At 37.1% G+C, this 24,515-nt stretch overlaps 1 protein-coding gene across 1 annotated transcript; it reads left to right on the top strand.

Moving 5' to 3' along the window:
- Positions 1-458: 458 nt before the first annotated feature.
- Positions 459-15,661, top strand: LOC309491710 (uncharacterized protein). The gene is made up of 9 exons (XM_082190746.1): positions 459-3,933; positions 4,451-4,555; positions 5,460-5,564; positions 6,500-6,553; positions 7,288-7,353; positions 7,465-7,545; positions 12,394-12,868; positions 15,155-15,180; positions 15,326-15,661. Exons 6-9 carry the CDS (start codon positions 7,535-7,537, stop codon positions 15,471-15,473), a joined length of 660 nt encoding a protein of 219 aa, XP_082046872.1. The 5' UTR covers positions 459-3,933; positions 4,451-4,555; positions 5,460-5,564; positions 6,500-6,553; positions 7,288-7,353; positions 7,465-7,534; the 3' UTR covers positions 15,474-15,661.
- Positions 15,662-24,515: the final 8,854 nt, after the last annotated feature.

Here is a 24,515-nt window from a genome sequence, read left to right as displayed (position 1 = left end):
AGACAGCCCCTCAGTTTTGGACAAAAGAACTCTACCTTTGAGTGATAAATCCCCCATGAGCCACATATCAAATCTCTTTTTCGTTTTCACCATAAGGGGTTGGAAATTAGATTGCACTCTGTCTGATTGATTTTTACAGATATTGATACCAAGGTTCGTAACTTCCTCCCTAACTGGAATACCTTCAAATTCAGTTAAGGGAATATCATTGTTTTTAAGTGGAAAAAGAGTACATTTTTTAACATTTAAAGATAAACCTGAAGCTTTAGAAAATACATTGAGACACTCTATAACTTTTTTAACCTGTGATTTGTCTTTTAAAAAAATAGCTGTATCATCAGCTAGCTGACAACATTTCATTTCTTTTTCCATAATTTTGATGCCTTGAAACGAATCGTAATGTATACATAGAGCCATGGTTTGCATGACCAACAGAAATAGGAACGGACTGCATAAAACCAGACTGACTGTCATCTATTATTGTATCTAAGCACAACTTTATTCTTTGCGCAAAAATATGAGCCAACAATTTTGCATCATTATTAATTAAGGTTATAGGCCTCCAGTTGTCAAGAAGCAAGCAATCCTTATTGGGTTTAGGTAATAATGTAATTTAGCCTTGACACATAGTCGGGGGAAGCCTACAGGTTTCTATAGCCTCCTTAAAAACTAATAATAAGAATTCAGAAATGTAATCTTGAAATGCTTTATAAAATTCACCTGTTAGGCCATCATTCCCTGGGGATTTATTATCTTTTAGCTTATAATGTTCTTTTTAAGTTCTTCTAGGGATATGTCTTGATCACAAATGTCCTTCTGAGTTTCATCAATACCTTGAGCCACACTTTTTATACATGAGAGGAAAAATGAGCTCTGACAACTGTTGTGTTCGGAATATCGTTTTTTATAAAAATCTTCCACAAAATTTGACATTTTTGAGGAGTTTTCAGAGATCTGATCATTAATTCTAAGTTTATAAATACTGTTAACACTAACATTTCTTTTTTCTAAATTATGAAAATATTTTGTATTCCTTTCACCATGTTCTATCCATTTTCGCCTAGAACGAATAAAGGCTCCCTGTGCCAAATTTTGATAGATATTGTCCAATTCAGCTTGTAATTCAAATAAAGTATTGATGTCAGCTTGTGATTGCTCATTTTTTTCATAGATATAAATTATTCCCTTGAGTATTCTATCTTGTCTCAATCTTTTTTCCTTAGATAATTCTTTTGCCCTTTCAATGGCCATATTACGGATCTGAAATTTTGTATATTCCCAATGTTTGCCATATATTTTGTCTTTTTTTGCTTCTATCAAATTTTCATTTATGATTTTTTTGGCTTTTTCTTTGAAGATTTTATCACTCAAAAGTGTATTATTTAATTTCCAATAATTTGGTTTATATTTTATTGATTGACCCCTTATACATAATACTAAAGTAATCATATTATGATCAGAAAATACTGAGGGTTCTATTTTGGTTTCTTCCACACTGTCTAGTAACTCATTTGAAATAAGCCAGAAGTCAATCCTGGATCTCTTAGATAAATCTTTGTTATTCCAAGTGAACTGGATTTGCTGTGGATTTTTTAATCTCCATATGTCACAACAGTTTAAATGCATACATAGATTATTAAACTCTCCATAATTGCCTCTTAAGGATCTTTGAGGTTGACAGTCTATGATGGGGTCACTTATGCAGTTCCAGTCACCTCCCAAAATTAATTTAGCGTTGATGAAGGAATTTAATAAGGCATTTATTTGTTCATCAAATTCTACAAAAAGGTCTGTGTTTCTATGACTATTATTATGACCATATATATTACCCAAAATGAAAATATTCTCCATAAATTCAATAACTACAATAACCCATCTTCCTAAATCATGAACAACATTTTTAAGGATTTTTCCCTGAAAGGAGCCCTTTAATATGGCAACGCCAGCAGATTTACTGTTTCCATAAGCCATCCAGATATTGTCTCCCCACTGATTTTTCCAGAAATTAAAATCTGAAGCTAAAGAATGTGTTTCTTGAAGAAAATAAAAATCTGCCTTGAAAGTTTTACAAAATAAAAATACAGCTTTCCTCTTAGTCTGTTCTCGTATACCCCTCACATTAAGCGAATAAAATGACAAAGACAAATTGAAAAGTAGAACAAGTTAACTAAAACAAACAAAAACAAAAAACCTTGAGTTTTAAGTGTAACAAAAAGGGAAAATGATTTTCTTCACCTTTTGAATACTGATTAGAATGAGCAAACTTGGGATTACAAATCTGACCTTTTAACAGTTAAACATTAAATATAACAGCACATCACTAGATGTATTTTAGAATACAACTGAACTTCTCAACGAAAGTCCATGGGCAACTTTGCTTTTAGATCACATCAGAGGTTTTAGCTTTGGCTTTAGCTCCGACGAAGAAGGCTCTCTTCCCTTGCTTCCGTGCCTCTTTAATCTGTGGCCACAGTTTAGTGCGAGTCTCTTTATCTTTCGTGGTCAAGTCTTCGCCGAATTTTATCTTCTTTATTTTGAGAAATTCCGAATTCTTCGCGCATTTCCATACCTTTTCTTTGGTCGATCTTGATGTAAATCTTGTTATCACCGGTCGAGTTTTACCATCCTCTCTCCTCCCGATCCTGTGGCTTACATCAATTTGGGAGCGAAGATCCTCTTCTGGGTCTTGAATGACTGCCTTACAGATGTCAATCACACGCTGTTTAACATCTTCTCCTTCCTGCTCTGGCAAGCCATACAGCCTCAAGTTCCATCTTCTGTGATAGCGTTCCATGTCATTCAATCTGTCTTCCAGGCCTGTAATTCTCTTCTGATGGTCATCACTTATATTTTTAACCGTTTTTATTTCTGTTTTCATGTCTTGAACTTCGTTGAAGAGAAACTCTGATGATTCCTTTAAAGCTTCGATGGTGTCCGCATTTTTCTTTATCAGGCCTGCAAGATTGTCCGCGTTCTCTTTTATTTTTTCAGCTACAAGCCTCACGATGTTATCTTGCAGTTCGGAGAGTGTAGGTTCAACTTTACCTTTTTTTGCGACTGGAGTGCACGGAGCTGATAGCCTGACGTCGTCATACTCAGATTCTAGTCAGAATGTGAATCTGATACTGCTCCATTGAGCTTTGATTATGGGGCGTGTTTCAACCGAACCAGGAAGGAAAATGCCTCTGCACTCAATTGGATAGACCTATAACCAATCAGAGCAACGGAGTAAGTGATGTATGTTTTTCATTCATGTTTCCGATCGACAAATGCCTTGATCGTGGTTCTCTGTTCCTCTTTTAAAATGAATGCGCTGTCGATATCTTCTATAACAGAATTTATAGAATTTATTCTATCTGACTTATTTGTAAGTGTGAACTCGTGAAATAACAATTCTCCAGCGGCAGTCATCTGTGTTGTAAACGAATTCAACCCAAGCGCTCGTTGGTGACGTGGATGATTACGTTACGTTGCTCATCTGTCCATCATCGTATAAAGCCCGCCCTAACAATTTGATTGGTCCGAACAATTTTTGTTCGGGCATAATAGCTCCTCAACGGAATGAGTCCAGACCGAACTTCCCGACCAAAAAATGTTGTGGGCGGGGCTAAGTTCGGCTGGCATCCAGGCTACGGAGCTGACTCAGGAAGAGGGACAACTCCTCCCTCTGAATTAGTGTAGGTATGTATATCACCTGCTTTGACAACTTCCATAACATCCTCATTCACATCTCTGTTCTCGGTGGTGAATGAAAGCGTCTTTGTTTGTCTTTTTACCTTGATCTCTTTTCTTTCTTTCTTTTACAACTGTGCTAGATAGTTTGTTTAAATCAAAACTCACGCTTGAAAAAGGAATCAAAATCGTCCTCTTATTAAGACCACAATATAAATATATATTTCCAGTTGTTTGCACTGATCGAATTTAACGTTTAAGGTGAGAAAATCATTTATCTTTCCTTAGCCTTGTATATTGCCAACTGTCTCGGCCGCCATCTTGCGCGCCCCCGCTGTGATGCATTTACAGGGCTTTGACCAGCGGAAGTCGCTAGTGCGGCGCGCCCTTCTGCTCCGCTGCTTTGCGCATGCGTAGAAGTGCGAGAAAATAAGTCATTATTACGACAAAGTCTCTCATTATTATGAGATGTTAAGTCATTATTTCGAGAAAGTTTCTCATTATTATGAGATGTTAAGTCATTATTTCGAGAAAGTTTCGAATGCTTTAATCAGCTTTAGTGATTGGTCAGATCGGTACCGGTAGGCGGGAGATCACGAAAACAAGATGGCGCCAGTGGGCGGAGCTTCAAGCAACACTTATTATACAATATTATACAATACTAATTATTTAAGTATTTTTGCCTGTAATTTATTAATTGTGCATTAAATATAGGATTAATTGTGCATTAAATATATGACAAATAAATAAATAAAATCCCGCTTTATATTATGATAAGAATAACGTAGTCATTCGTCACGGTCATTTCCTGTTTGGACTGGACAGAAACTCTGCACCTGAGAAGACATCTGTGGACCTGATGAAGGCAACTGTTATCCAAAAGGTAAGTTATAATGTTGTTTAATTCCTTCTCTAATAGCATGTGGGTCCGGTTGGCTTGTTTGTGCATGTTCTGTATGCTCTTCGCTGCTCGTTTTACAGCTAGAAAGCAGCTAGCGCGTGATGCTAACGGTGCTAGCGGACCTAACGTTATAGTGATTCTGTTTACAGACTTTTTTTTATTTTGTGATCTCATGTTTGAAAGAGTTTCAAAATATATTGTTAGATCAGTGTTATAGAAGGCAATATAGGAGGGTTTCTTTTGAGTTATTCGTGTCTTATGAATATAAAATTTCGCCAAAATGATAAAAAGATTAATTATATAATTTTGTTTTTCAGAAAAAAAGGTGTTTTGGAAACAAAGTAAAATGTCATGAGGGTTTACAGACTGACATGAGGGAATCAGCGATGCTTGTTATTTTAAACTCGTTTTCGATTGCACTATATTTGTAACTGCTACCTTTTCTGATCGCATAAAATAGTCTAGCCATCATAATAACGCGTTGTTGTCATGACTACAGTATGTGAAGGGGAGGGTGTTTCACCCAGTACAGTATCCTGATATGCTACTGTTAATATTACTACAGTTCTGCTTGCTTTAAACACATTAAGACACAAATATGTGCTCTACTCCTGACTATAATAACATATACTCTGAATATTATTAGAACTGTCAGTCTGATTCAGTCTTATTAATACTGTCACTATTATTGCATATCATTTATCAATTGTGAATGAAATCTATGAATGAATAGTTATCATCAATTAACATATTCCTTAAATATCATATAATAAAGTATGACCATACCATAATTGATCAATTTATTTAAAACAAGCTTTTTGAATAATATGTCAAATGAAATGCAATGGTCATGATGATTAATGAGGGTCTTTTTCTATGAGCGCAGACACATGAGATGATGGCTGAAGTGAGTCAGTGAAGGAGAAGATCAAGATCTGGAGGAGGACAGACACCGATGAGCTCCAGGGCAGATTCAGCAATCATTATAAAGGTGAGTTCAGTGTTTCCATGCTTAAGTGACACTGTTTAATAAAGCAGATACATTATGTGTTATTTACAGTGATGATTTTACTTGTTTTATTATTAAAGGTAATATTAAAGGTTAAAAATTACCCAAGGTAATAGACTTGCACGGTATTGCAATTTTTTTATTTTTTTTTCTGCAATAAATAATGCAATATGAAAAACAATTTCACCAAATGACTTGAATTTGGAAATAATTAATCATTCTAGAATGATTGGTGTGATTTTGTAGGGGTTTGCATCTGCATAGAAAATAATAAATTGCAAGCAGAGATAAAAAAAATGAACAAAGATGTGAAATAAACAATGCCTCATTATATTCCAGGTAAGTCTAACAGCATTTAGCTACAGAAATTGAGTAATCAACTGTAAAATAACACGGCAGAGTCTTTACATAGCCTGACTTCACAGAGGCCTATACTGCAATGTCACTACCACAGATAGGTATGAATGATCATAAAGCAATACATTGTGCAGCCCTACAAGTTAATGTTCATGGCTTTAATGCATCACATTACATGCATGTTTATTACAGTGTGTCAGGTTGTGTGTGTCTTACACCTGTTTTATGAGGACATCATTATAAGAGCATGTTCCTGATGTTTAACTTGACAGGAGAATCTCAGTGTGTTGTGTAAGTTTGACAGAATCCTGGTCTATGAGGACACTAGTTTTACCTGGACACACATAATGGAATATTAGGATCGATACTGATAACCCATAATTCACAGCTCATTGTGGCTAATACCAATATCAAAAACTATTTGTGCTTGTTAGATTAAATATAATCATTGAAGAAGTTGGTAGAAAATAGCAACCTCTGTTGAAATTGGCTTTCAATAAGTAATACTAAAATTAGTATTTATTTGTCTTTTTTATATTTTTATACTACTTTTTTTTCAGATGATAACTGAGAAGAATCCGATGAAACCTGAACAAGATACAGCAACTCTAAAGGTATCCAAGAAGTTAATGTAATAACTGAGTTATTCCTTAAAGAAATTACCAGTGTTCCTCAGAAACAGATTATTTGCCACAGTTATCAGTCACTGAATTATGATTGTGTGTGTAAGAAGTGAGTCACGATCACTTACTGTACATCTAGCACAGGCGCAATGTCTCATATCACTCTCATACATACACACACTTGAACTCAGTGCCGTCCAAATGTATCTAGTTACCAGTGTCCCAGTAAAGCTAGTGTCCTCGTAGACCAGGATTCTGTCAAACTTACACAACACACTGAGATTCTCCTGTCAAGTCAAACATCAGGAACATGCTCTTATGATGTCCTTATGATGTCCTCATAAAACGGTGTCCTCATAAAACTGGTGTAAAGCTACACACAACCTGACACACTGTAATGAAAACACATGTAATGTGATGCATAAAAGCCGTGAACATTACCTTGTGGTAACATTTAAATATTGAAATGATGATTTGAAAACTTGAACTATTTTGTAATCTTGTAGGTCTATATTATCTCAAATCAGTATTTCATGTGCAAATATTTAGTGATAGATAGCTGTGTATCAGGACCCTTATTATCCTGTCTGTGTTTATTTTGTATTAATTACTGACTGACTGACTGACTGACTGTACATTATCCCTTATATATTCCATTTATTATGCTTTTTTAAAACTCTTAGGTGAAGTGTTTCTGTATGTAACGCTTAATTTCATATTCTCAGATGAGCCATAAGAGCCAGTTGTCATCAGGCAGTGATTGTGCTGCTCTTACTGTGGGACTAGACAAGGTAAGTGAGAGTTGTGCTGGAAAAGAACGAGCAAACGAAGCAGAGACATCTGTGAGATCTAGTGTTCACATATTTACACCACTGTTTCATGTCTAATGTGATGTTTTGTAGACTCTCTGTGAGGTTGAACCCTCCACTCTCGAAATGAAGAGTCCGTCCCCGTCCCAGTCAGAAGTCAGAGATGTACAGAAGGTATTGGTTTTTTGGTAATCAAATTCGGGATACAGCGATATGAACATTTGGGCCGATTTCGATAACTGATCATTCTTTATATTTGAAAGCCGATATCTGATATATTAGCCGATGAATCTAAATCCAAAATTTGATATACTTTGAAAGCCTGATTACAAAAATGAAACGCACATCATTTAAAGCCAATGTCCCAAACACTTCAACATAAATCAAACATATACAGTACAGTGGCCTAGTTTGAACCAGTGTAAGATTCCTTAACTTTTCAAATTAATTTTACATTCATATTTCCAACTTTCTTTATAAAAAAATGGCAACACTTTACAAAGAGGTTTCATCTTGTTAGTATTAGTTAACATGAACTAACAATGAATGAACAATACTTCTACAGGATTTACTTAACGTTTATCTTACTTAACGTTAATCTCAACATTTTCCAAGACATTTTAGGATCCAGTGTCTAACATGAACTCACATATTTTATTAACTCACATTAACAAAAGTTTTTTATCTCTGTTAGTTAATGTTAGTTAATGCAATAACATATGTATTGTGAAGTTTTACCAAAACATCTATTGCCTTATAGGGTCAAGAGTCCAACTAAAGCAAACGCTAACCACCATCATGGTGACTTAAAAATACACCTATTGTTTTCATTCAAACGGAAATGAAATAAAGTCAGTCTGGTTAGTAATAAGTGAAGCTGGTAATTCTGTTTGTGGAGTTGTTTAATCCTCCTCTGCTGAGATCTTCACAGATTTAATGTCTTCCTTTAGCTGTGGCTGAAGTCAGTTGTAGTTCTTGTGTTTCTCTTTCCTTCAGTGATTCTGCTTGTTAACAGCAGGTGTTCATAATTAATGCTCAATCATCAGTTAATTATCTCATTAACTTCAAGACCGCTTTACCTCTGTAGTGTGCACACATATGAACACTGAGCAGTGTTGATTTAACATGGGCGTTTTTCTGTGTACTATTACATAAATCTTACCTGTTTCATTTACATACGACTGACAAATATAAATCACATTCAGTTTATTAATACAATTACATAAATCTTATCTGTTTCATTTAGATATGACTTATAGATATGACTTAAAAATATGAATCACATTCAGATTATTGATTGGTTTATGTTAAAACTATGTAATCCAAATGCATGGAAATTTGTTATGCAATTCAAATACATAAATCTTATTTTTAGACAAATTTTTTTTTTGAGTGTACAAATAATAATAATAATAATAATAATAAATAAAATGAAATAAAATGCAAACAAGTTATTGGACAACATTACTTAGGCTACATATAAAGAATCAAAATACAAATGCCATGGATAAATAAAATGAAATGGCCTCCGCCCGGACAATACGGGAATGATTTTACTCAAACCATATTGTTGATGAAAATGATACAAGAACAATAAAAGTACTTGTTATGAATAATAAAGCATCAGTGTTTTTGAAAACATATTCAACTTTTTAATATTACAGTAATATTAAAAATCATCACCGGTACAATGAAGTGTGTTCTGCATTGCTGTTTGAGCGCTCGTGCTGAAGAGATGACCACCAGTAGGCCTACAGTGAAGCGCTTTACTGCAGCGCTCATTAACTCAGCCAAATGCATCCTATATGAGATCAATCAGATATATATCACAAAATTAAAAAAAATATTACAACTTACAATTCCACAGAGTGCTGCGATTGCACAAGCGAACTCTCCCTTAACCCCCCGGGGTTGGCGGTATCGCCGGCGATACCAGCTCGCTTTTTTCTTATGAGTGCAAACGAGACTCTAAATACTCTGTTGATTTTGATCTTAAATATAAGTGTTGTACATCGATCAATCCTGTTAATGTTAGTAAGAGTGACACTTGTCTGGCCACGCCTTTGGTTCTTCTTATTGGCTCAGCTTCAGTGACATCACTACAGGTTAACTAAGCCCTGCCCACATTGGCACAACTGACAGAAATGCAAGAGGTGAGATCACAGGTTTACACATTCCGAAGAAGAAGAAGAAGAAGAAGAAGAAGAAGAAATGGCTCTAAACATGTTCTTTCGTCAACAAACTCTTCTCCTGCATTAGATACTTTTCTTGCTGTAACTGTGAGAATGGCTGAACGAGATCAGAGGAGGTGAGGCTTGTGTTATTAGTATTTCCTTCAGAGATGTTTTTTGCTTTTGAGAAGTCATTTATCCAAGAATAAACTATTAAATGGATAATAAAATGAAAATGTTTTCGTTACTAACTCACCCTCGTGTTGTTCCCAAACCTTTACGAGTTTCTTTCTTCTGTTGAACATAAAAGAAGATATTTTGAAGACTGTTGGTAACCAGACAGTTTCTACTTCCCATTGACTTCCATAGTATTTTTTCTTTCCTACTATGGAAGTCAATGGGTGCCATCAACTGGTTCCCAACAATTTTTTAAATATCTTCTTTTGTGTTCAACAGAAAAAAGAAACTCATTTAAGTTTAGAACAAATCATTTTTGGGTGAACTATCTATTTAAGGTCAGAGAGCAGACGTTATGTTGGTTGCATCTGAATTAGGGTTTTAGTTTAATCTGATGTTACTGTATGCAGAGATGGGCATAAATACATGGAAATGTATTTAAAATACAAATACAAAATACTGTGTGAAAAAATGTATTTAAAATACAAATACAGCATTTTGTATTTTGAAAATACATGTGAAATTGGCCATCCAGTGCAGGGATAGGTCACAGTGAATGAAGAAACTACACAGACCTACTGACTTTACATTCCTAACCACATCTCTGCCCTTTCTTTCTTTCTTTCTTTCTTTCTTTCTTTCTTTCTTTCTTTCTTTCTTTCTTTCTTTCTTTCTTTCTTTCTTTCTTTCTTTCTTTCTTTCTTTCTTTCTTTCTTTCTTTCTTTCTTTCTTTCTTTCTTGCAATTACAAATAAACTTATGCAAAATAGCAGCCATTTATATACTTATGTCTGGTTACAATTATTTGTGGTGAACACTATTAAAAAAATCATACTGTATGTAAAACTGTGGGAACCTTTTCTGCTATCTAGCAAAGAATATGGATGGGCGATATGACCAATTTTACTTCACAGTAACAATATCATGGTTTCACAATTCTCAATATCAGTTTTGATTCCACAGCATAAACTGAATTTCAAACTCTTTTGAGTTTTTTTTCTTTTCTTTTTGTTGTTGTTGCAATGCTTTTAAAGCATTAAAGCAGGTATGTTTATTTTATGTAAAGTTTATTTGTTTCATTAAGTTTATTAAAATTAGAAAGTGTATCTAAAATTTAAAATTAGAATTAATTTAAATTCATTTGACACTATTTACCCCTTTTTAATTAAAAAACAAAACTTTTTTTATGTACAATAAAACTAAAAGCTGAAGATGTTTGTGGAGTATCATTCATCAGTGTTTCTTTTTCCACTCCAACGTAATTTTCCAGTAATTCCTGTCCACTAAAAGCTGCACGGATAAATTTGCTTACCCCACACATAGGCCCATCTATGTAAACGATTTAGAAAAAGTTCCATCAATTCACACTTTATATCATCACTATGATAGTGTCATATCACCCAGCCCTAACATGCAGTGATGCTTTAAACACGTTTGACAAGCTAGTTGATAAAAATCAACAACCGGTCAAGACTGATTGGCTAACGCTATTTTCCCACTTGTCTGTGCTCTTTTATTCTTTCATGTTAACTGAAGTGAATAATGCACTATTTTAACTTTAATCAACAAGTAGAATTAATCATGACATTCTCACCTTATTCCAACAACAACAAAAAATCTCTGATCCAATGCTGAGCTAGTGAATGTCTGAACTAGTTGATGCACAAAATCAATACTCTGATAAAGAGGTTGACTGGCAAAAAGTATTTTATGTATTTTGAAAATACAAATATATTCATCTTAAATGTATTTAAATACAAATTATAATTTTTTTCCAAAGGCTTTAAAGTACAAAATAGTATTTTGTATTTCAAATGCGTATTTTAAATACATGTATCTGAAATACTGCCCATCCCTGACTGTATGTAGAGTTTAAGATAAACCATAGGTTAACAATGTTTTAAATCAAAGCAATTTAGATTTTAAAGTTTCAAAAGTCAAAACCATGGTTCATTTGGGACTTTAACTATATTAACCACGGGTTTTTGGTTTTATTCAAAGACCCTGGTTAATTTTCATAAGATTATTAAAGACCGTGTGGGGGTTTACTAACTGACCATAGTCTGTGCACTTTCACACCCCTTAACAATAGGGTTGTCACAATATATCGCACTAAAAAAAGGATCAATATGTATTGTGTATAAAAAAGTTTCACGTATTGTGTATAAAAAAGTTTCACGTTTTCAGAGTTTTAGTGTCAGTACTACATTAAACTGCTATATGTAATGTTGAATATAATGTATAATAATGCAATGGGGGAATATGTGTGTGTCCTGATAATGCCAAATATCTGATGTTACCAGTAAAAGTGCCCTATACATTATTTTAAATATATCTAGTCAGTGACACTGACGTTATTCTGTTATGTTATTCTGGCGTCTCTATTGTCCTGTGCTTTGGGTTTCAGCACCAAGTCCAAGCCTGTTCATTTCCACCAATTTAATACCAAATTTAGCATTTTAATCAACAGCACATTTGTTGTTTACCTTTTATCATATGTCTTGGAGTATCGCAATAATATCGTATCGTGAGATGTATCGAATCGTGACTTGAGGGTATCGTTACACCCCTTAACAATCATTCCAGCCACTCACAATATAAATGCTAATAGCTCTGTTCTGCTGCTTCCCATTTACTTTCTTTCAATCACATTTATTATATCTTTTTTCTCGAAGATCTGCTGACCGTAATATCGTGCACTGCTTGCGGTGCCACAAGCCTCAGGAGAACCTCCCCGTTCACCTGGCCAGGGTTTGCATGAGAAACGGCAGCACACCTGAAGAGCGAATGGAGGAGGTTCAGAAGGCCAGGGCTTCCAGTCGAGAGTGGATCTTCAACAACAGGACCTGGGATTACAGGTGTCTCCGTGAGATCCTTCCCGACACACACTCCCGGACCGTCATGGTGAAGGAGCTTCTGTGCCGGGGTTTCTTCATCACGAACCAGCCTCAGGAGTCCCACACGGCCCTGGATCCTGACAGTGACTCGGACACGACCGATAGAGATCCTCCTTCAACCCAAACCTCTTCCGTGAGGATAAAGATGAAGGAGGCGGGTCTGTATGGCAAGTTCCCGGCGAATGCCGAGCTCCTGGTGGACTTTAAGAAGCACCTGATGAAGTCACTCAGGGTCTCCCACTGTCAGACGAAGGTGAGATCTCTTCACCCGTTTCACTTCACACGCTCAACTTTTGCAATAAATGTCATTAAAAAAACGATTGCGAAATGCCGGCTTTTCTATTAATCGATGCAACTAAAATATAGCGGCCATTCAGAAGTTCTACTAGCCCAAAAAACAAAGTTTCATATATATACAGTACTGTGCACAAGTCTTAAGCATGTTAATAAAATGGTTTTAAGTCAGTTTTTTATATCTTTTGCTGTAGTGTGTCAGTAGGAAATATCAGTTTACATTTCCAAACATTGTTTTTGCCATTAATTATAATAATCCAGTGAGATTTGTGTATGCACAAGGAGTCTGACAACAGCCGGTATGATCTGATCTCACCATCATCGAGTCCGTCTGTGATTACATGAAGAAACTGAGACAGACTAAATCCAGAAGAATTGCGGGAACGTCTCCGAGATGCTATTAACATGCCTAAGACTTTTGCACAGTACTGTATATACAGTATATATTCTAGAATTTGGATTTCATACATTCATTTCTTGTTCAAACAAAATCCTGTCATCCAGCATCTCCTCCCTTCCTCTTTCATCCTCATCATTTTCACCACAAATGTGTTTTAGCTGGACAGATCAATACAGTAGAAAGAACATAAAAAAATGTTGGAAAATAATGTCTTTTCTGATAACCAAATGCTTTTTAATCTTCACTATTGCTTCCATGCAAATGAACAAGCGTGCCGTTATTGTTGCGTATAGTGACGTGCGTGTTCAAGTAAGCCAGAAATGCACAGATTCTGCACAGTACGCTGTATTTAATATCATGATGAGTGTTTATTATCATAGTATATCTCAGTCGTCGCATTAGCCATCATTTTAATGGAAAGAGACGTAGGCGTGTTTTCCAAGCATTAATGGAAAGTTAGGCCTTTTATACTTGAGCGGCACATATGAGGAGTTTCTGGGTGTTTCTCCCTCATTTCTGCTAGTGGTCGTCGACCGATATAGTTTTTTTGATGGCCGATGCCGATATCTTAGAGAGCAGGGTGGCCGATGTAAAGCCGGTATTTTTATATAGCCTATACTTTATATTTATTTTAATCAATATTTAATAAAATATAAATAAATTAGAAAACAAATCCTTAAAATAAACATGCTTATACTTTAGATGGCAACTTCTTGAATCTGCAATCCTATTACAGTATTTTTCACAAATAAAGTAATTGTTTAAAAATATATGAATATGTGAATAAAAAGGAAGTAAACACTGTAACATTGCACTCAGTAATCTGGTAATATTGTGCGCACTGGTAATCATATTTTTTCAAATAAAGACAAGGTAACACTAATATTACATACAGCACACAGTGAAAACGATATGAATATGACACAGTGGGCAACTGGATATAGCACAGCATATTTTAAAATGAAGGATTTAAATTTTTTCGATCGTGTCTCCTGTGAAGCTGATCTTCTGTTCACATTCACTCACTTCACACGGACCGACCGTCCCTAACACGTTTATGCACACTTCACAAGATATCACAGCTGGATTCCATTAAATCTGCAATGAAATTAAATGTTTATTAGATATTCAGAGATTTGATTAAATGATGTAGATGCACATTTGCTGAATGTTGACGGTAAATGAAAGTATTTTAGCCTGATTGTTTGCCTTTTCTGTTACAAATAATATAAAAGCAACGCTTTACTTTTTACCAGTTCTGTCTAACAAAGTATTAGATATGACTGACAGAGATCGTAAACTAATGAAGACGGAGAATGTGAGTGAGCGCTGTGTGAGCAGGCGCTGGTGTTCTCAGCGCCACCCGTCAAAATAAAAGTCCCGCTTCCAACACATCGGCCTTGGCGATATATCGGTTGACCACTAATTTCTGCTTCAATCTCTTGATAAACTGTGGCATTTCTTTGTTGTTTAGAATCCAGTATTCCTGTAATTCTTTTGTCTTTTATGAGTTTAATGAAGAAATCTGTCTCGTCTTCTGTCCAAACACACCGCATCATCTACGTCAGCTGACCTGTAAATGCGCAAAAACTGTTTCCATTGCAGTTTTACGAAATATTCCTTTTTCGAACTGCCTGAAAAACCACCTCATGCAAGCGTTAACTTTTTTTTTTATATATATGGGAGTTTTTTCGAAATTGACACGTTTCCATTGGGCGTATTTTCAATTCACAATTTCAGTTTGTGCGATTTGAAGGGTAATGGAAATGTGGCTTATGTTCCGTAGCTCTTCTTTCTTTTAATGATCTTAATGCTGACACTTCTTTCTCACGTCCTTCTTCACAGGTTGACAACGTGTCCCGTTTCCTCCGGTACGTGCAGCCCCTGTCTCATTCTATGTTTAGCAGTTCCCCGTTATGTTGATTAGTTTTCCCAGGTGTTTTTCATTAGCCACGCCCCCTTGTTATCTTGTTTAGCTGGTCTGTCTGTGTATTTAAGCCCTGTGTCTTGTTTCAGTGTTTGTGGGTTCTTGATGTTGAATGTTGTTCTGTTCCTGAGTCCTGATCTTGAGTCTGTCTGCATCTGTGAAGTTCTGGGTTTATTTAATAAAGTGCTGCATGTGGATTTGGATCCTGCTTCCTCCTTTGATTCTACCTCAACGTAACAGATAGAGCTCCCAGCATTAAAGATTGCCAGAGGATTTTAACAGTTGCGAAGTCAGACTTTCTCAGGATCCACGGGGATCTGCTGACGGGCACAGCGGTCTCAAGCCCCGACAAGACGCTGTACCGCTATTACCTCCAGGCGCTCTTGGTCTTCCGGCACATGCAGCGTCCAGGAGCCGTGACAGGATTGACCGTAAGTTCATCTACTTTAACCCTTGTGCGTCAATTAAAAAAAGTTACACATAGGTCCATAGAGGACAAAAAACCATAGAGGTCCATAGTTTCTGTGTCAAGAAACTGTCATAAAATTTTGAAGCTTGGTTGCACACACTTAAGTTTGGCCTCATTTTAAAGAAGACCCTCGGCAGATTATTGTTAAAGTAAAAGTTTAAAAAGTGAAAAGTTATAGAGGTTTAAGTTTATGAACAATATTTGATATAAAATCAAAAATCAAAGCCATAAATCTAAACAAGTTGTGCTCCAAATTTGAGGTTGAGATCCCAAAAAAAGAGCTTTCAGTGAGATATTGTTTGGGCGCAGTAACACATTTTCTCCATTAGATGCAGCAAAACTCCACTGATACACACAGTGGTTGGATTTGTGATTTGCAGTATAGTTTCTTTCTCTCAAATATTAAAAGCACATAAACGCACACACACACATTTTTTTATTACACACATACAAACCACACTCTGACATCCATACCAACACACCCACACAATTATAGCTGAATAATTTATCCAGTTGGCTCTATAGTATGCCGAAGCAGAAAAACAGAATAAAGCGAGTATTTGTTTTATAAGCCAAACCTGAGAAATGGCACCATCTGGGAAAATTTTTACGTTTGAAGCCTTGCTAACAGAATGAAAGATTAAAAATTGCAGTTTTAATAGGTTTAAATTGTCCAAAAGGTCCTGAGGAACTATTTTGTGTACCTAGTGTCAAATAGATTTATTAAAGGAAATGGGATGGGATGGGGGATGGGGGATGGGGGGGGATAGTAAAATTTCAAAAAAAATACACACCTGTGCCAAAATGTATACAGTTGGCATTTGCACAGACAAAATTATCAATTTAATGAGTTTGTTAACTCAGGATATGCTGGACACGTATGCAATATTAAACTAAACCTTTTCGATGTTTCCCAGGATGAGGACTGGGTGGAGCGGATCGCTCACGGTGGCAGGGTGGTGATCGGCGTAAGGAAGGAGAAAACTGCAAGCATACAAATAGCCTTGACACAAGAGGAGGAAGCTGTAAGTTTGAGCGTGATACAAACAGCAGATTGCACAGCGCCTGTGTTTTACATTCAGTAACTGTGGTGTTTCTCCGCAGTGTTTTCAGCTGTACTACAAGCAGATCAGGCCTGGGAACATCAGGCTCGAAACATTCTGCCAGGGTTTTTTCGTGTCGTCGTCCGGCGAGGCTGTTTCCAATGTGTCACATGACGTGTTCCACCTCCATGAAATGTACGTACTGTACCTACACAGATCCATGTGTAAATGGAGACACTTTACTATATCCTGTCAGTCACGGTTAGAGTTGGGTATCGTTTGAATTTCAACTATTCCGATTCCAATTGATCCTTTGCAGGGAGTTTGATTGACAGGCGATCTGACCAATCATAATCCGCCATTTATGTCCGACAAATCAGTCAGGAGAGTTACTAGATTAATGTTGGAGGATTTGAACCTGAAAAACGGAGTATACTGACGTCTTTCCGCGGTTAAAACAACATTCCTTCTTATGTTCATTCATGTTTATTTGAAGCTATAAATTAACTAGAAAGAAGAGATGATCGGTTCACGAGAAGCTTTAACTGAGGCGCCACAGCGATCTGTCACGACACATTAAAGATCCACAAAACGGTATTTATTGTTTAAATTTCTTTACAAAATGACCAAATTTGAAAGTTGAGACTTTGTTTCATATCAAAAGTAACCTGGTCTGTCCTGTTTGTCAGTGTGTTGTCAGTGTCCTCTCTGCTCTGCAATCATGCGCGATGTATTTTTCACTGTGTGAGAACATGGTGGGGCGTGAGAGCGGCATGGTTTGTCGGACATAGCAACAGTAACTATAGGGGGCGGGTCTTTGCGAACGGTCAATTCTGCTTATCGATTCCTAATTTTGAATCCAGTAAGGTAAAAAAAAAAAAAAAAAAAAAAGGGATATCATTCACATTTAGTCTTACTGCAAAACATTTAGTTGAATATCTTGATCAAAAATCAACAGGCTAAAAATACCATAGCAAAAACTTGCCTAACTAATATAAATTTCAAGCATTATTAAAGACTAGTAAACACACACAGTAATTAAAAAAGAACTAATAAAATACTAGCAATCGCAACAAATAGATACAACTGAACAAAGATACGATTGAAACGGTGTTTTAAGATTTTCAGGTATTCAGGTACAAAAACTGTAATCAAAAGTAAAATAGCACTGCACTTTATAAATAAAATATACATTAGAAATATAGTTACAAAAGTTATCCAGTCAAGAATGAGCGAATTTTCTCTGTCTTTTGTTGTTTGATTAGTGTTATTATAGATTGCTGTCACTTTAAGAGTTGCCTAATCTACAGTAGAGAAACAACGATCTCCTATATTTTGAATTTGGACTGCAGTACTTATTTCCACCACTAGCTGTCATTCTTACAGACTGCACCTTTAAAGGGATAGTTGACTTTGAAATTAATTTTTGGTATGTTTTAGCTTACCTCAAGGGCATCCAAGATGTAGGTGTCTTTTTTTTCCGCAGTAGTTTCAATTTTGATATTTTTAGGTCAAACCGTTCTTGTCTGTCAGTCATATAATGCAGGTCTATGGTCATTATCTCAAAGAGCATGCACAGAGTCCAAATTAAAACAATTCCCCGTCGTCCAAATTAAACAATTCCCCATCGTAAGTACACATTGATGGCCTAAGACACGAAACGAGCGGTTTGTGTGAGAAAACGAACAGTATTTATATCGTTGTTACCTCTTGTACACAGCCATGTCCAAGTGATCTGAGAGCGCGGGCGGGTATAGATATATACAATAGAAGTCGCCTTGGCGACTGCAGTTCATTGGAACGAAACCGTAGCCAAGGCGACATCTAGTGTATATATCTATGCACCAGTCTGCGTACATGTCAGATCAGATCACTTTAATGTTTTAAAGTCATATTGAAATGCTCTCAAAGGAATCGATAAGAGGAATCGAAATTTACATTTTATAACAAGTATCCGATTCCTGACCAAGTATTCGATTCCATTCAATTCCAATCGATTTTCGATTCCCAACCCTAGTCACAGTCATATCACAGTTAACATTTGATGTAATGTTTTCTTCCAGGTATAAACTGGCCTGTGTGAAGAGTTTTAGATCGGCTCCACAAAGCCTCCCGGTGCACAAACAGAGGGCCGTAAACCTGTACCTGTCCAATAACACTGGAAATCCAACGCCTCAGGACACCGTGGACGCCGCTGAGCTCCTCGACTCCTTGTCCGGGTCAGTCTCCACTCAACACATCACCTGGGGCCGGTTGCATAAGACGATAAGACTAGTCTTACAAGTTAGACATACTTTTTTTTTTTCTTTAAAGGGATAGTTCACCCATAGATAAAATTTACCCCATGAGTTACTCATCCTCATGTCATCCTAGATGTATATAACATTCTTCTTTCAGACGAATTCAATCAGAGTTACATTAAAACATGTCCCGGCTTTTTCAAGCTTTATAATGGCAGTGAATGGCTGTTTCTGTTTTGAAGTCCATAAAAAAAAGCATCTATCCATCATAATGGATAGATGGCTGTCAGCAGCCATGTCACCCTGTAGCCCAAGACTGGTTGCCCACTGAAGCTAAGCAGGGCTGAGCCTGGTTAGTACCTGGATGGGAGACCTCCTGAGAAAAACCAGGTTGCTGCTGGAAGAGGTGTTAGTGAGGCCAGCAGGGGGTGCTCACCCTGTGGTCTGTGTGGGTCCTAATGCCCCAGTATAGTGACGGGGACACTATACTGTCAAAGAGCACCGTCCTTCGGATGAGACATTAAACCGAGGTCCTGACTCTCTGTGGTCATTAAAAATCCCAGGATGTCTTTCGAAAGAGTAGGGGTGTAACCCCGGCATCCTGGCCAAATTTGCCCAGTGGCCTCTGTCCATCATGGCCTCCTAATCATCCCCATATACCGATTGGCTTCATCACTGTCTCCTCTCCACCAGTAAGCTGGTGTGTGGTGAGCGTTCTGGCGCAATATGGCTGCCGTCGCATCATCCAAGTGGATGCTGCACATTGGTGGTGGTTGAGGAGATTCCCCCCTTCTATGTAAAGCGCTTTGAGTGCCGAGAAAAGCGCTATATAAATGTAATGAATTATTATTATTATTATAATAGTGTCCCACACGGCTCTACGGGGGTTAATAAAGACCTTCTGAAGTGAAGCCATGTGTCAGTGTAAGAAAAATATCAATATTTAAAACTTTATCGACTAAAATAACTAGTTTCCGGCAGACGGCCGTACGCAAGTCGACTTACGCCACAAGAGTAACACTTGACGATGTATGACGTATGATGTAGGAGTAGCGTAAGCTTTGACGCCTCGCGCGGTTCAAACAAACAGGGCTGGGCAACAAACTCAAGCTCCTCCCACATTTAAAAAACTAATAATGTCGTTTTAGATGTCTAATTCGTGACTGGTGTTTTGCTCTCTCCTCTGCGCTTCAGCGTTCGTCATTTCATCATGCGTCGGGTCAGAGGTCACTCTTCTACCGTAAATCGATGCGTACAGCTGTCTGTCAGAAACTAGTTATTTTAGTCGATAAAGTTTTAAATATGGATATTTTTCTTACACTAACACATCGCTTCACTTCAGAAGGCCTTTATTAACCCCCGCAGAGTCGTGTGGAGTTCGTTTATGATGGATAAATGCTTTTTTTTATGTGCTTCAAAACATAAACAGCCATTCACTGCCATTATAAGGCTTGGAAGAGCCAGGACATTTTTAGTATAACTCAGATTGTATTCGTCTGAAAGAAGAAAGTCATATACTCCTAGGATGACTTCATGGTGAGTAAATCATGGGCTAATTTTTATTTTGGGGTGAACTATCCCATTAAGACTGTTCATAGGTTTTTTTTTTTTTTTTTTGGTTACATCAAAACGTAGATTAGCCTAATTTGATACAGAAAATTAAAACGGACTGCCCCTGACTAACTGCTAGTGGTCACACTAGAACTTAAGATAATGTCTTAACATAATGGCTATGTTTATACAACTGGTCCTTTTTATACAAGTGTTTTTTCTTATATTTATTCATCACTTATACAGTGCTTCCTCGGACGACGACACCTCATTGGCTGAACTGAGTTCTGCTGGATCCAGCATAGAGGAACACGCTTCACGAAAAGATTTCTCTGCCTCAAAGCCAGATTTCCCGTTTCTCTGGAGGGTCAGCCACCCTTGAAAAAGCAGTGGGTCGACTCGGGTTTTCCAGAAGACCGTGTGCTTTATGATAAGTGGCGAGCCTCCCAGTACAAACAGAGAGAGCAATATCTGCTGTGTGAGTCTCAAAATACACCAATACAGCATTGACACGACACAAACTAGGCCATTAAAGGGATAGTTCACCCCAAAAAATGAAAATTACCCCATGATTTACTCACCCTCAAGTCATCCTAGGTATATGACTATCTTCTTTCAGACGAACACAATCAGAGTTATATAAAAAAATATCCTGGCTAATCCAAGATTTATAATGGCATCATTATAAAAATCATTAAATATCATTTATAATGAATGGGAGCCTAAAATTTTAAGCCCAAAAAAGCGCATCCATCCATTATAGAAGTAATCCATACGACTACGGGGGTTATTAAAGGCTTTCTGAAGCAAAGCCATGCGTATGTGTAAGGAAAATATCTAAGTCAGAGTCCAACGGGGACCAGAGAGAGTCGGAGCCGGCAAAGGGATATCTAGTGGTTTGGACTAGGGATGTTGCGGTGACGGATTTTTTCCACCGGTTAATCGACGTGTAAAAAAACCGGTAATCCCAGTGTCACCGGGGTTGCGTGTCGGGGATTTCGGGTGGCCGAAAATGCGGACGTGCACACGTCTCAATTTACTTTCACTTTAATTAGCGGCAATTCAGTAGCATTTGTTTGAATTAATCATGGGTTAATTTATTTTATTCTTAATAAAAATACACAAAACAATAAGAAACTCGCTTGTATTACACACATCTTTATTGCAAAATGAATAATAACTTAACACACCATGCATAAACTAAACAAAAGCACTTATGAAACACCTTTAAAGTGCATTTATTAACAAAACGAACCACTGCACACATCGTCAAGTATCAAACAAGAAATTATATTTAAAAAATCACTATTCGTTAAATAAAGTGCCTGCCTTTTTCAGCAAAAAAACACACAAAAAAAACAAAACACCGCACAACCATCGAATATGAAACGAACGAACATCAAAAACTTCGTTAAATAAGGTAGCTTACCCGAATAATCACTGACACTTAAGTGAAAAAAAAAAAACTAATATAAAAATTTAACTCGCGTTAAGCTGTTAAAAAAAAGAGGTAGGCCTATTAACTGCATACACCGTACAAAAAAATTATAAATAGGCTAAATGAGAAACAATAAACGAAAAACCTTCATTTTAAATTGCAACAGGGAACAAAACGTGATCACACTGCTTGTGGCATACATTCTTACCAGTGATGCGCGGGTTGATCCGAAATGAGCGGGTGCCTGCGGTCACCCGCGGTTACCCGCGGTTACGAGTCATCCAAAAATATTTTTAATGATATTCGGGTCGCGGTCGGTCGGGTCGTTTGAAATAAATATGCCAATTAAACCTTTGTAATTTATATAGTACTAGAGAGCATATGAGCGGAGTGGAGCGGTGAGAATCTCCCCTGTTCAAAGCTACATCAGGCCGCTCCGCTCATTATCGCTCAGCGCTCAACGCAGTTTGCTCCGCGCTCCTCAAATCGCCCCCCGCTCGCTCCAAAAAAGGAAAAAAAATCTACATGTATATCACTGTTAGCTTAGACCACAGCCTTACATCCTAAAGAACTAATGAGCAACAACAAAATTTTTCAAATAGAAATGTTTTATTTCAAATTACAAATTAGGCCTATGTAAGAAGAAATATAGCCTACACAAGTAAAATTAAACCTGTAAAATTAAACGAATAAATGGGCCTAATAATATAAATAACAATTATATAAACAAAAATATAGCCTACATAATTTTAAAAGTAAATTTACTATTAGGCCAGAATTTAAGTTAACTTTTGCGCAACGCGCACGATTAAAATTGAAATGGGCTTATATCCATTGTACACACAAACTGCTGTAAAATAAAACGAATAAATGGGCCTAATAATATAAATAAAATTTATATAAACAAAAATATAAAAATATATACTTAAACGTTTTAAAAGTAGGCTAAATTAACTATTAGGCCAATATTCTTTTAACTGAACTTTTGCGCAGCGCGCAGGATTAAAATTTAAATGGGCTTGTATCAATTGTTTGAATATAACTCTATATTTAATTTACACTTTATTTGTTACAAGTTACCGTATTCAATTTGCTAACCTTTTGCTTTCTTCCCAGCATGTTCACATAGCACACTGCATGTTTTCGAGAGATGTGTCTTTTTAGATTCCAAAATGAATCTTTACTGACTGAAACGATGTCTCCACATTCGTTTTCTTCTACCACATTATATTAGTTTTATATTATAGTACACCTGTATGACTTCTTATTTTCCTTTTTGAAGTAGCCTACTTTTTGAACTCCATTATTGAGCCGAGTTTTGACTGAAAATAGAATCCATTTTGCAGTCATCAACATAGACTGAGTCAGGCTTGACTGAGCATGCTTCAGAATCGTGGTGTCCGCGGAGCGAAATTGGAGCGGGAAATAGGGCGACGCTCCATCCTTTTAAAAATGCCGCTCTGCGCTCTATCCAAGATCCGCCCGCTCGCTCCCGCTCCACTCCGCTCACATGCAATTTTCTATGAAATACATAGGCCTACACTTTATTGGCTGAATAACTGGCGCGAAGATGACGCACGAGCTCAGTCGAGCTCAGGTAGAGATGGAGGCGGCAAGAGAAAATGTGAAGACTGGGGAGTGGAAGCTCCGCAAATACACAAACAGAAAGAGCAAAGTGTGGGAGACATTTGCCGAAATAATGAAAGATGATGAACAAAGTGCTGGCTTTGTCATGTGTACAGTACTTCTTGCTATGCATTTACTACTTTTAAAAAATGCGGGTCAGGAAGCGGGTCGGGTACAATATTTTCTTCTTTTTTTTTTGCGGTCCGAGTTGCGGGCGGGTTAGTTGAAAACGTCGGTCGGGTGCGGGTTGTTTATACATTGACCCGCGCATCACTGATTCTTACATATTCCTGGCCAGAAAAGCCAACATATTTACCATTTCTGGTTTCAAAAGAGATCTTGTTGGGGTGATTGTTTCCCATCGTGCTGAACACTCTCTCGGATGCGCAGCTTGTTGCACAAACACAAAGATATTTTTGGCTACTTTTGCCAAAACGGGGAGCCTATTTTGATTTTTTTCCACCACACCAGAGGATCTGTCTCAGCATTAAAGGAGGTTTTGCATTTCGCTTTGAAACCAGATCTTCCGCCATCCTTTGCCAGTTAGCTCGCCTCACTCTCCTCAAATGATAAATGAAATCGGACACCTGCTGCTTTACTGCGGCGCTCGTTCCGCTTACGCTAAATTACGAAGGCACGTAGTCACTAACTGAATTAAGTGCTTTATTGCTATAGGCTAAAACTTCAACACGATGGGGACGGTGCCGGTGGTCAAGTGCTATGACCGGTAGGTGGGTTAAACACTGTGTATCACCGGTAACACCGACTATCGCAACAAGCCTAGTTTGGACCCTTCAGGGGCCGAGGCCTCTCAGATGGAAAGCACTCGTGCCTGCAGTGCTGGCACTTCCAAGTTATAATATCTTACAAAAGTGGACGGCGAAGACCAGCCGGCCGCTGCACAAATGTCTT

This window comes from Leuciscus leuciscus (assembly GCF_965113295.1).
Source record: "Leuciscus leuciscus genome assembly, contig: HAP1_SCAFFOLD_459, whole genome shotgun sequence".
Lineage (NCBI taxonomy): Eukaryota > Metazoa > Chordata > Actinopteri > Cypriniformes > Leuciscidae > Leuciscus > Leuciscus leuciscus.
The sequence above is the reverse complement of the archived record's forward strand: the minus strand, read 5'-3'. Positions and strand labels throughout refer to the sequence as shown.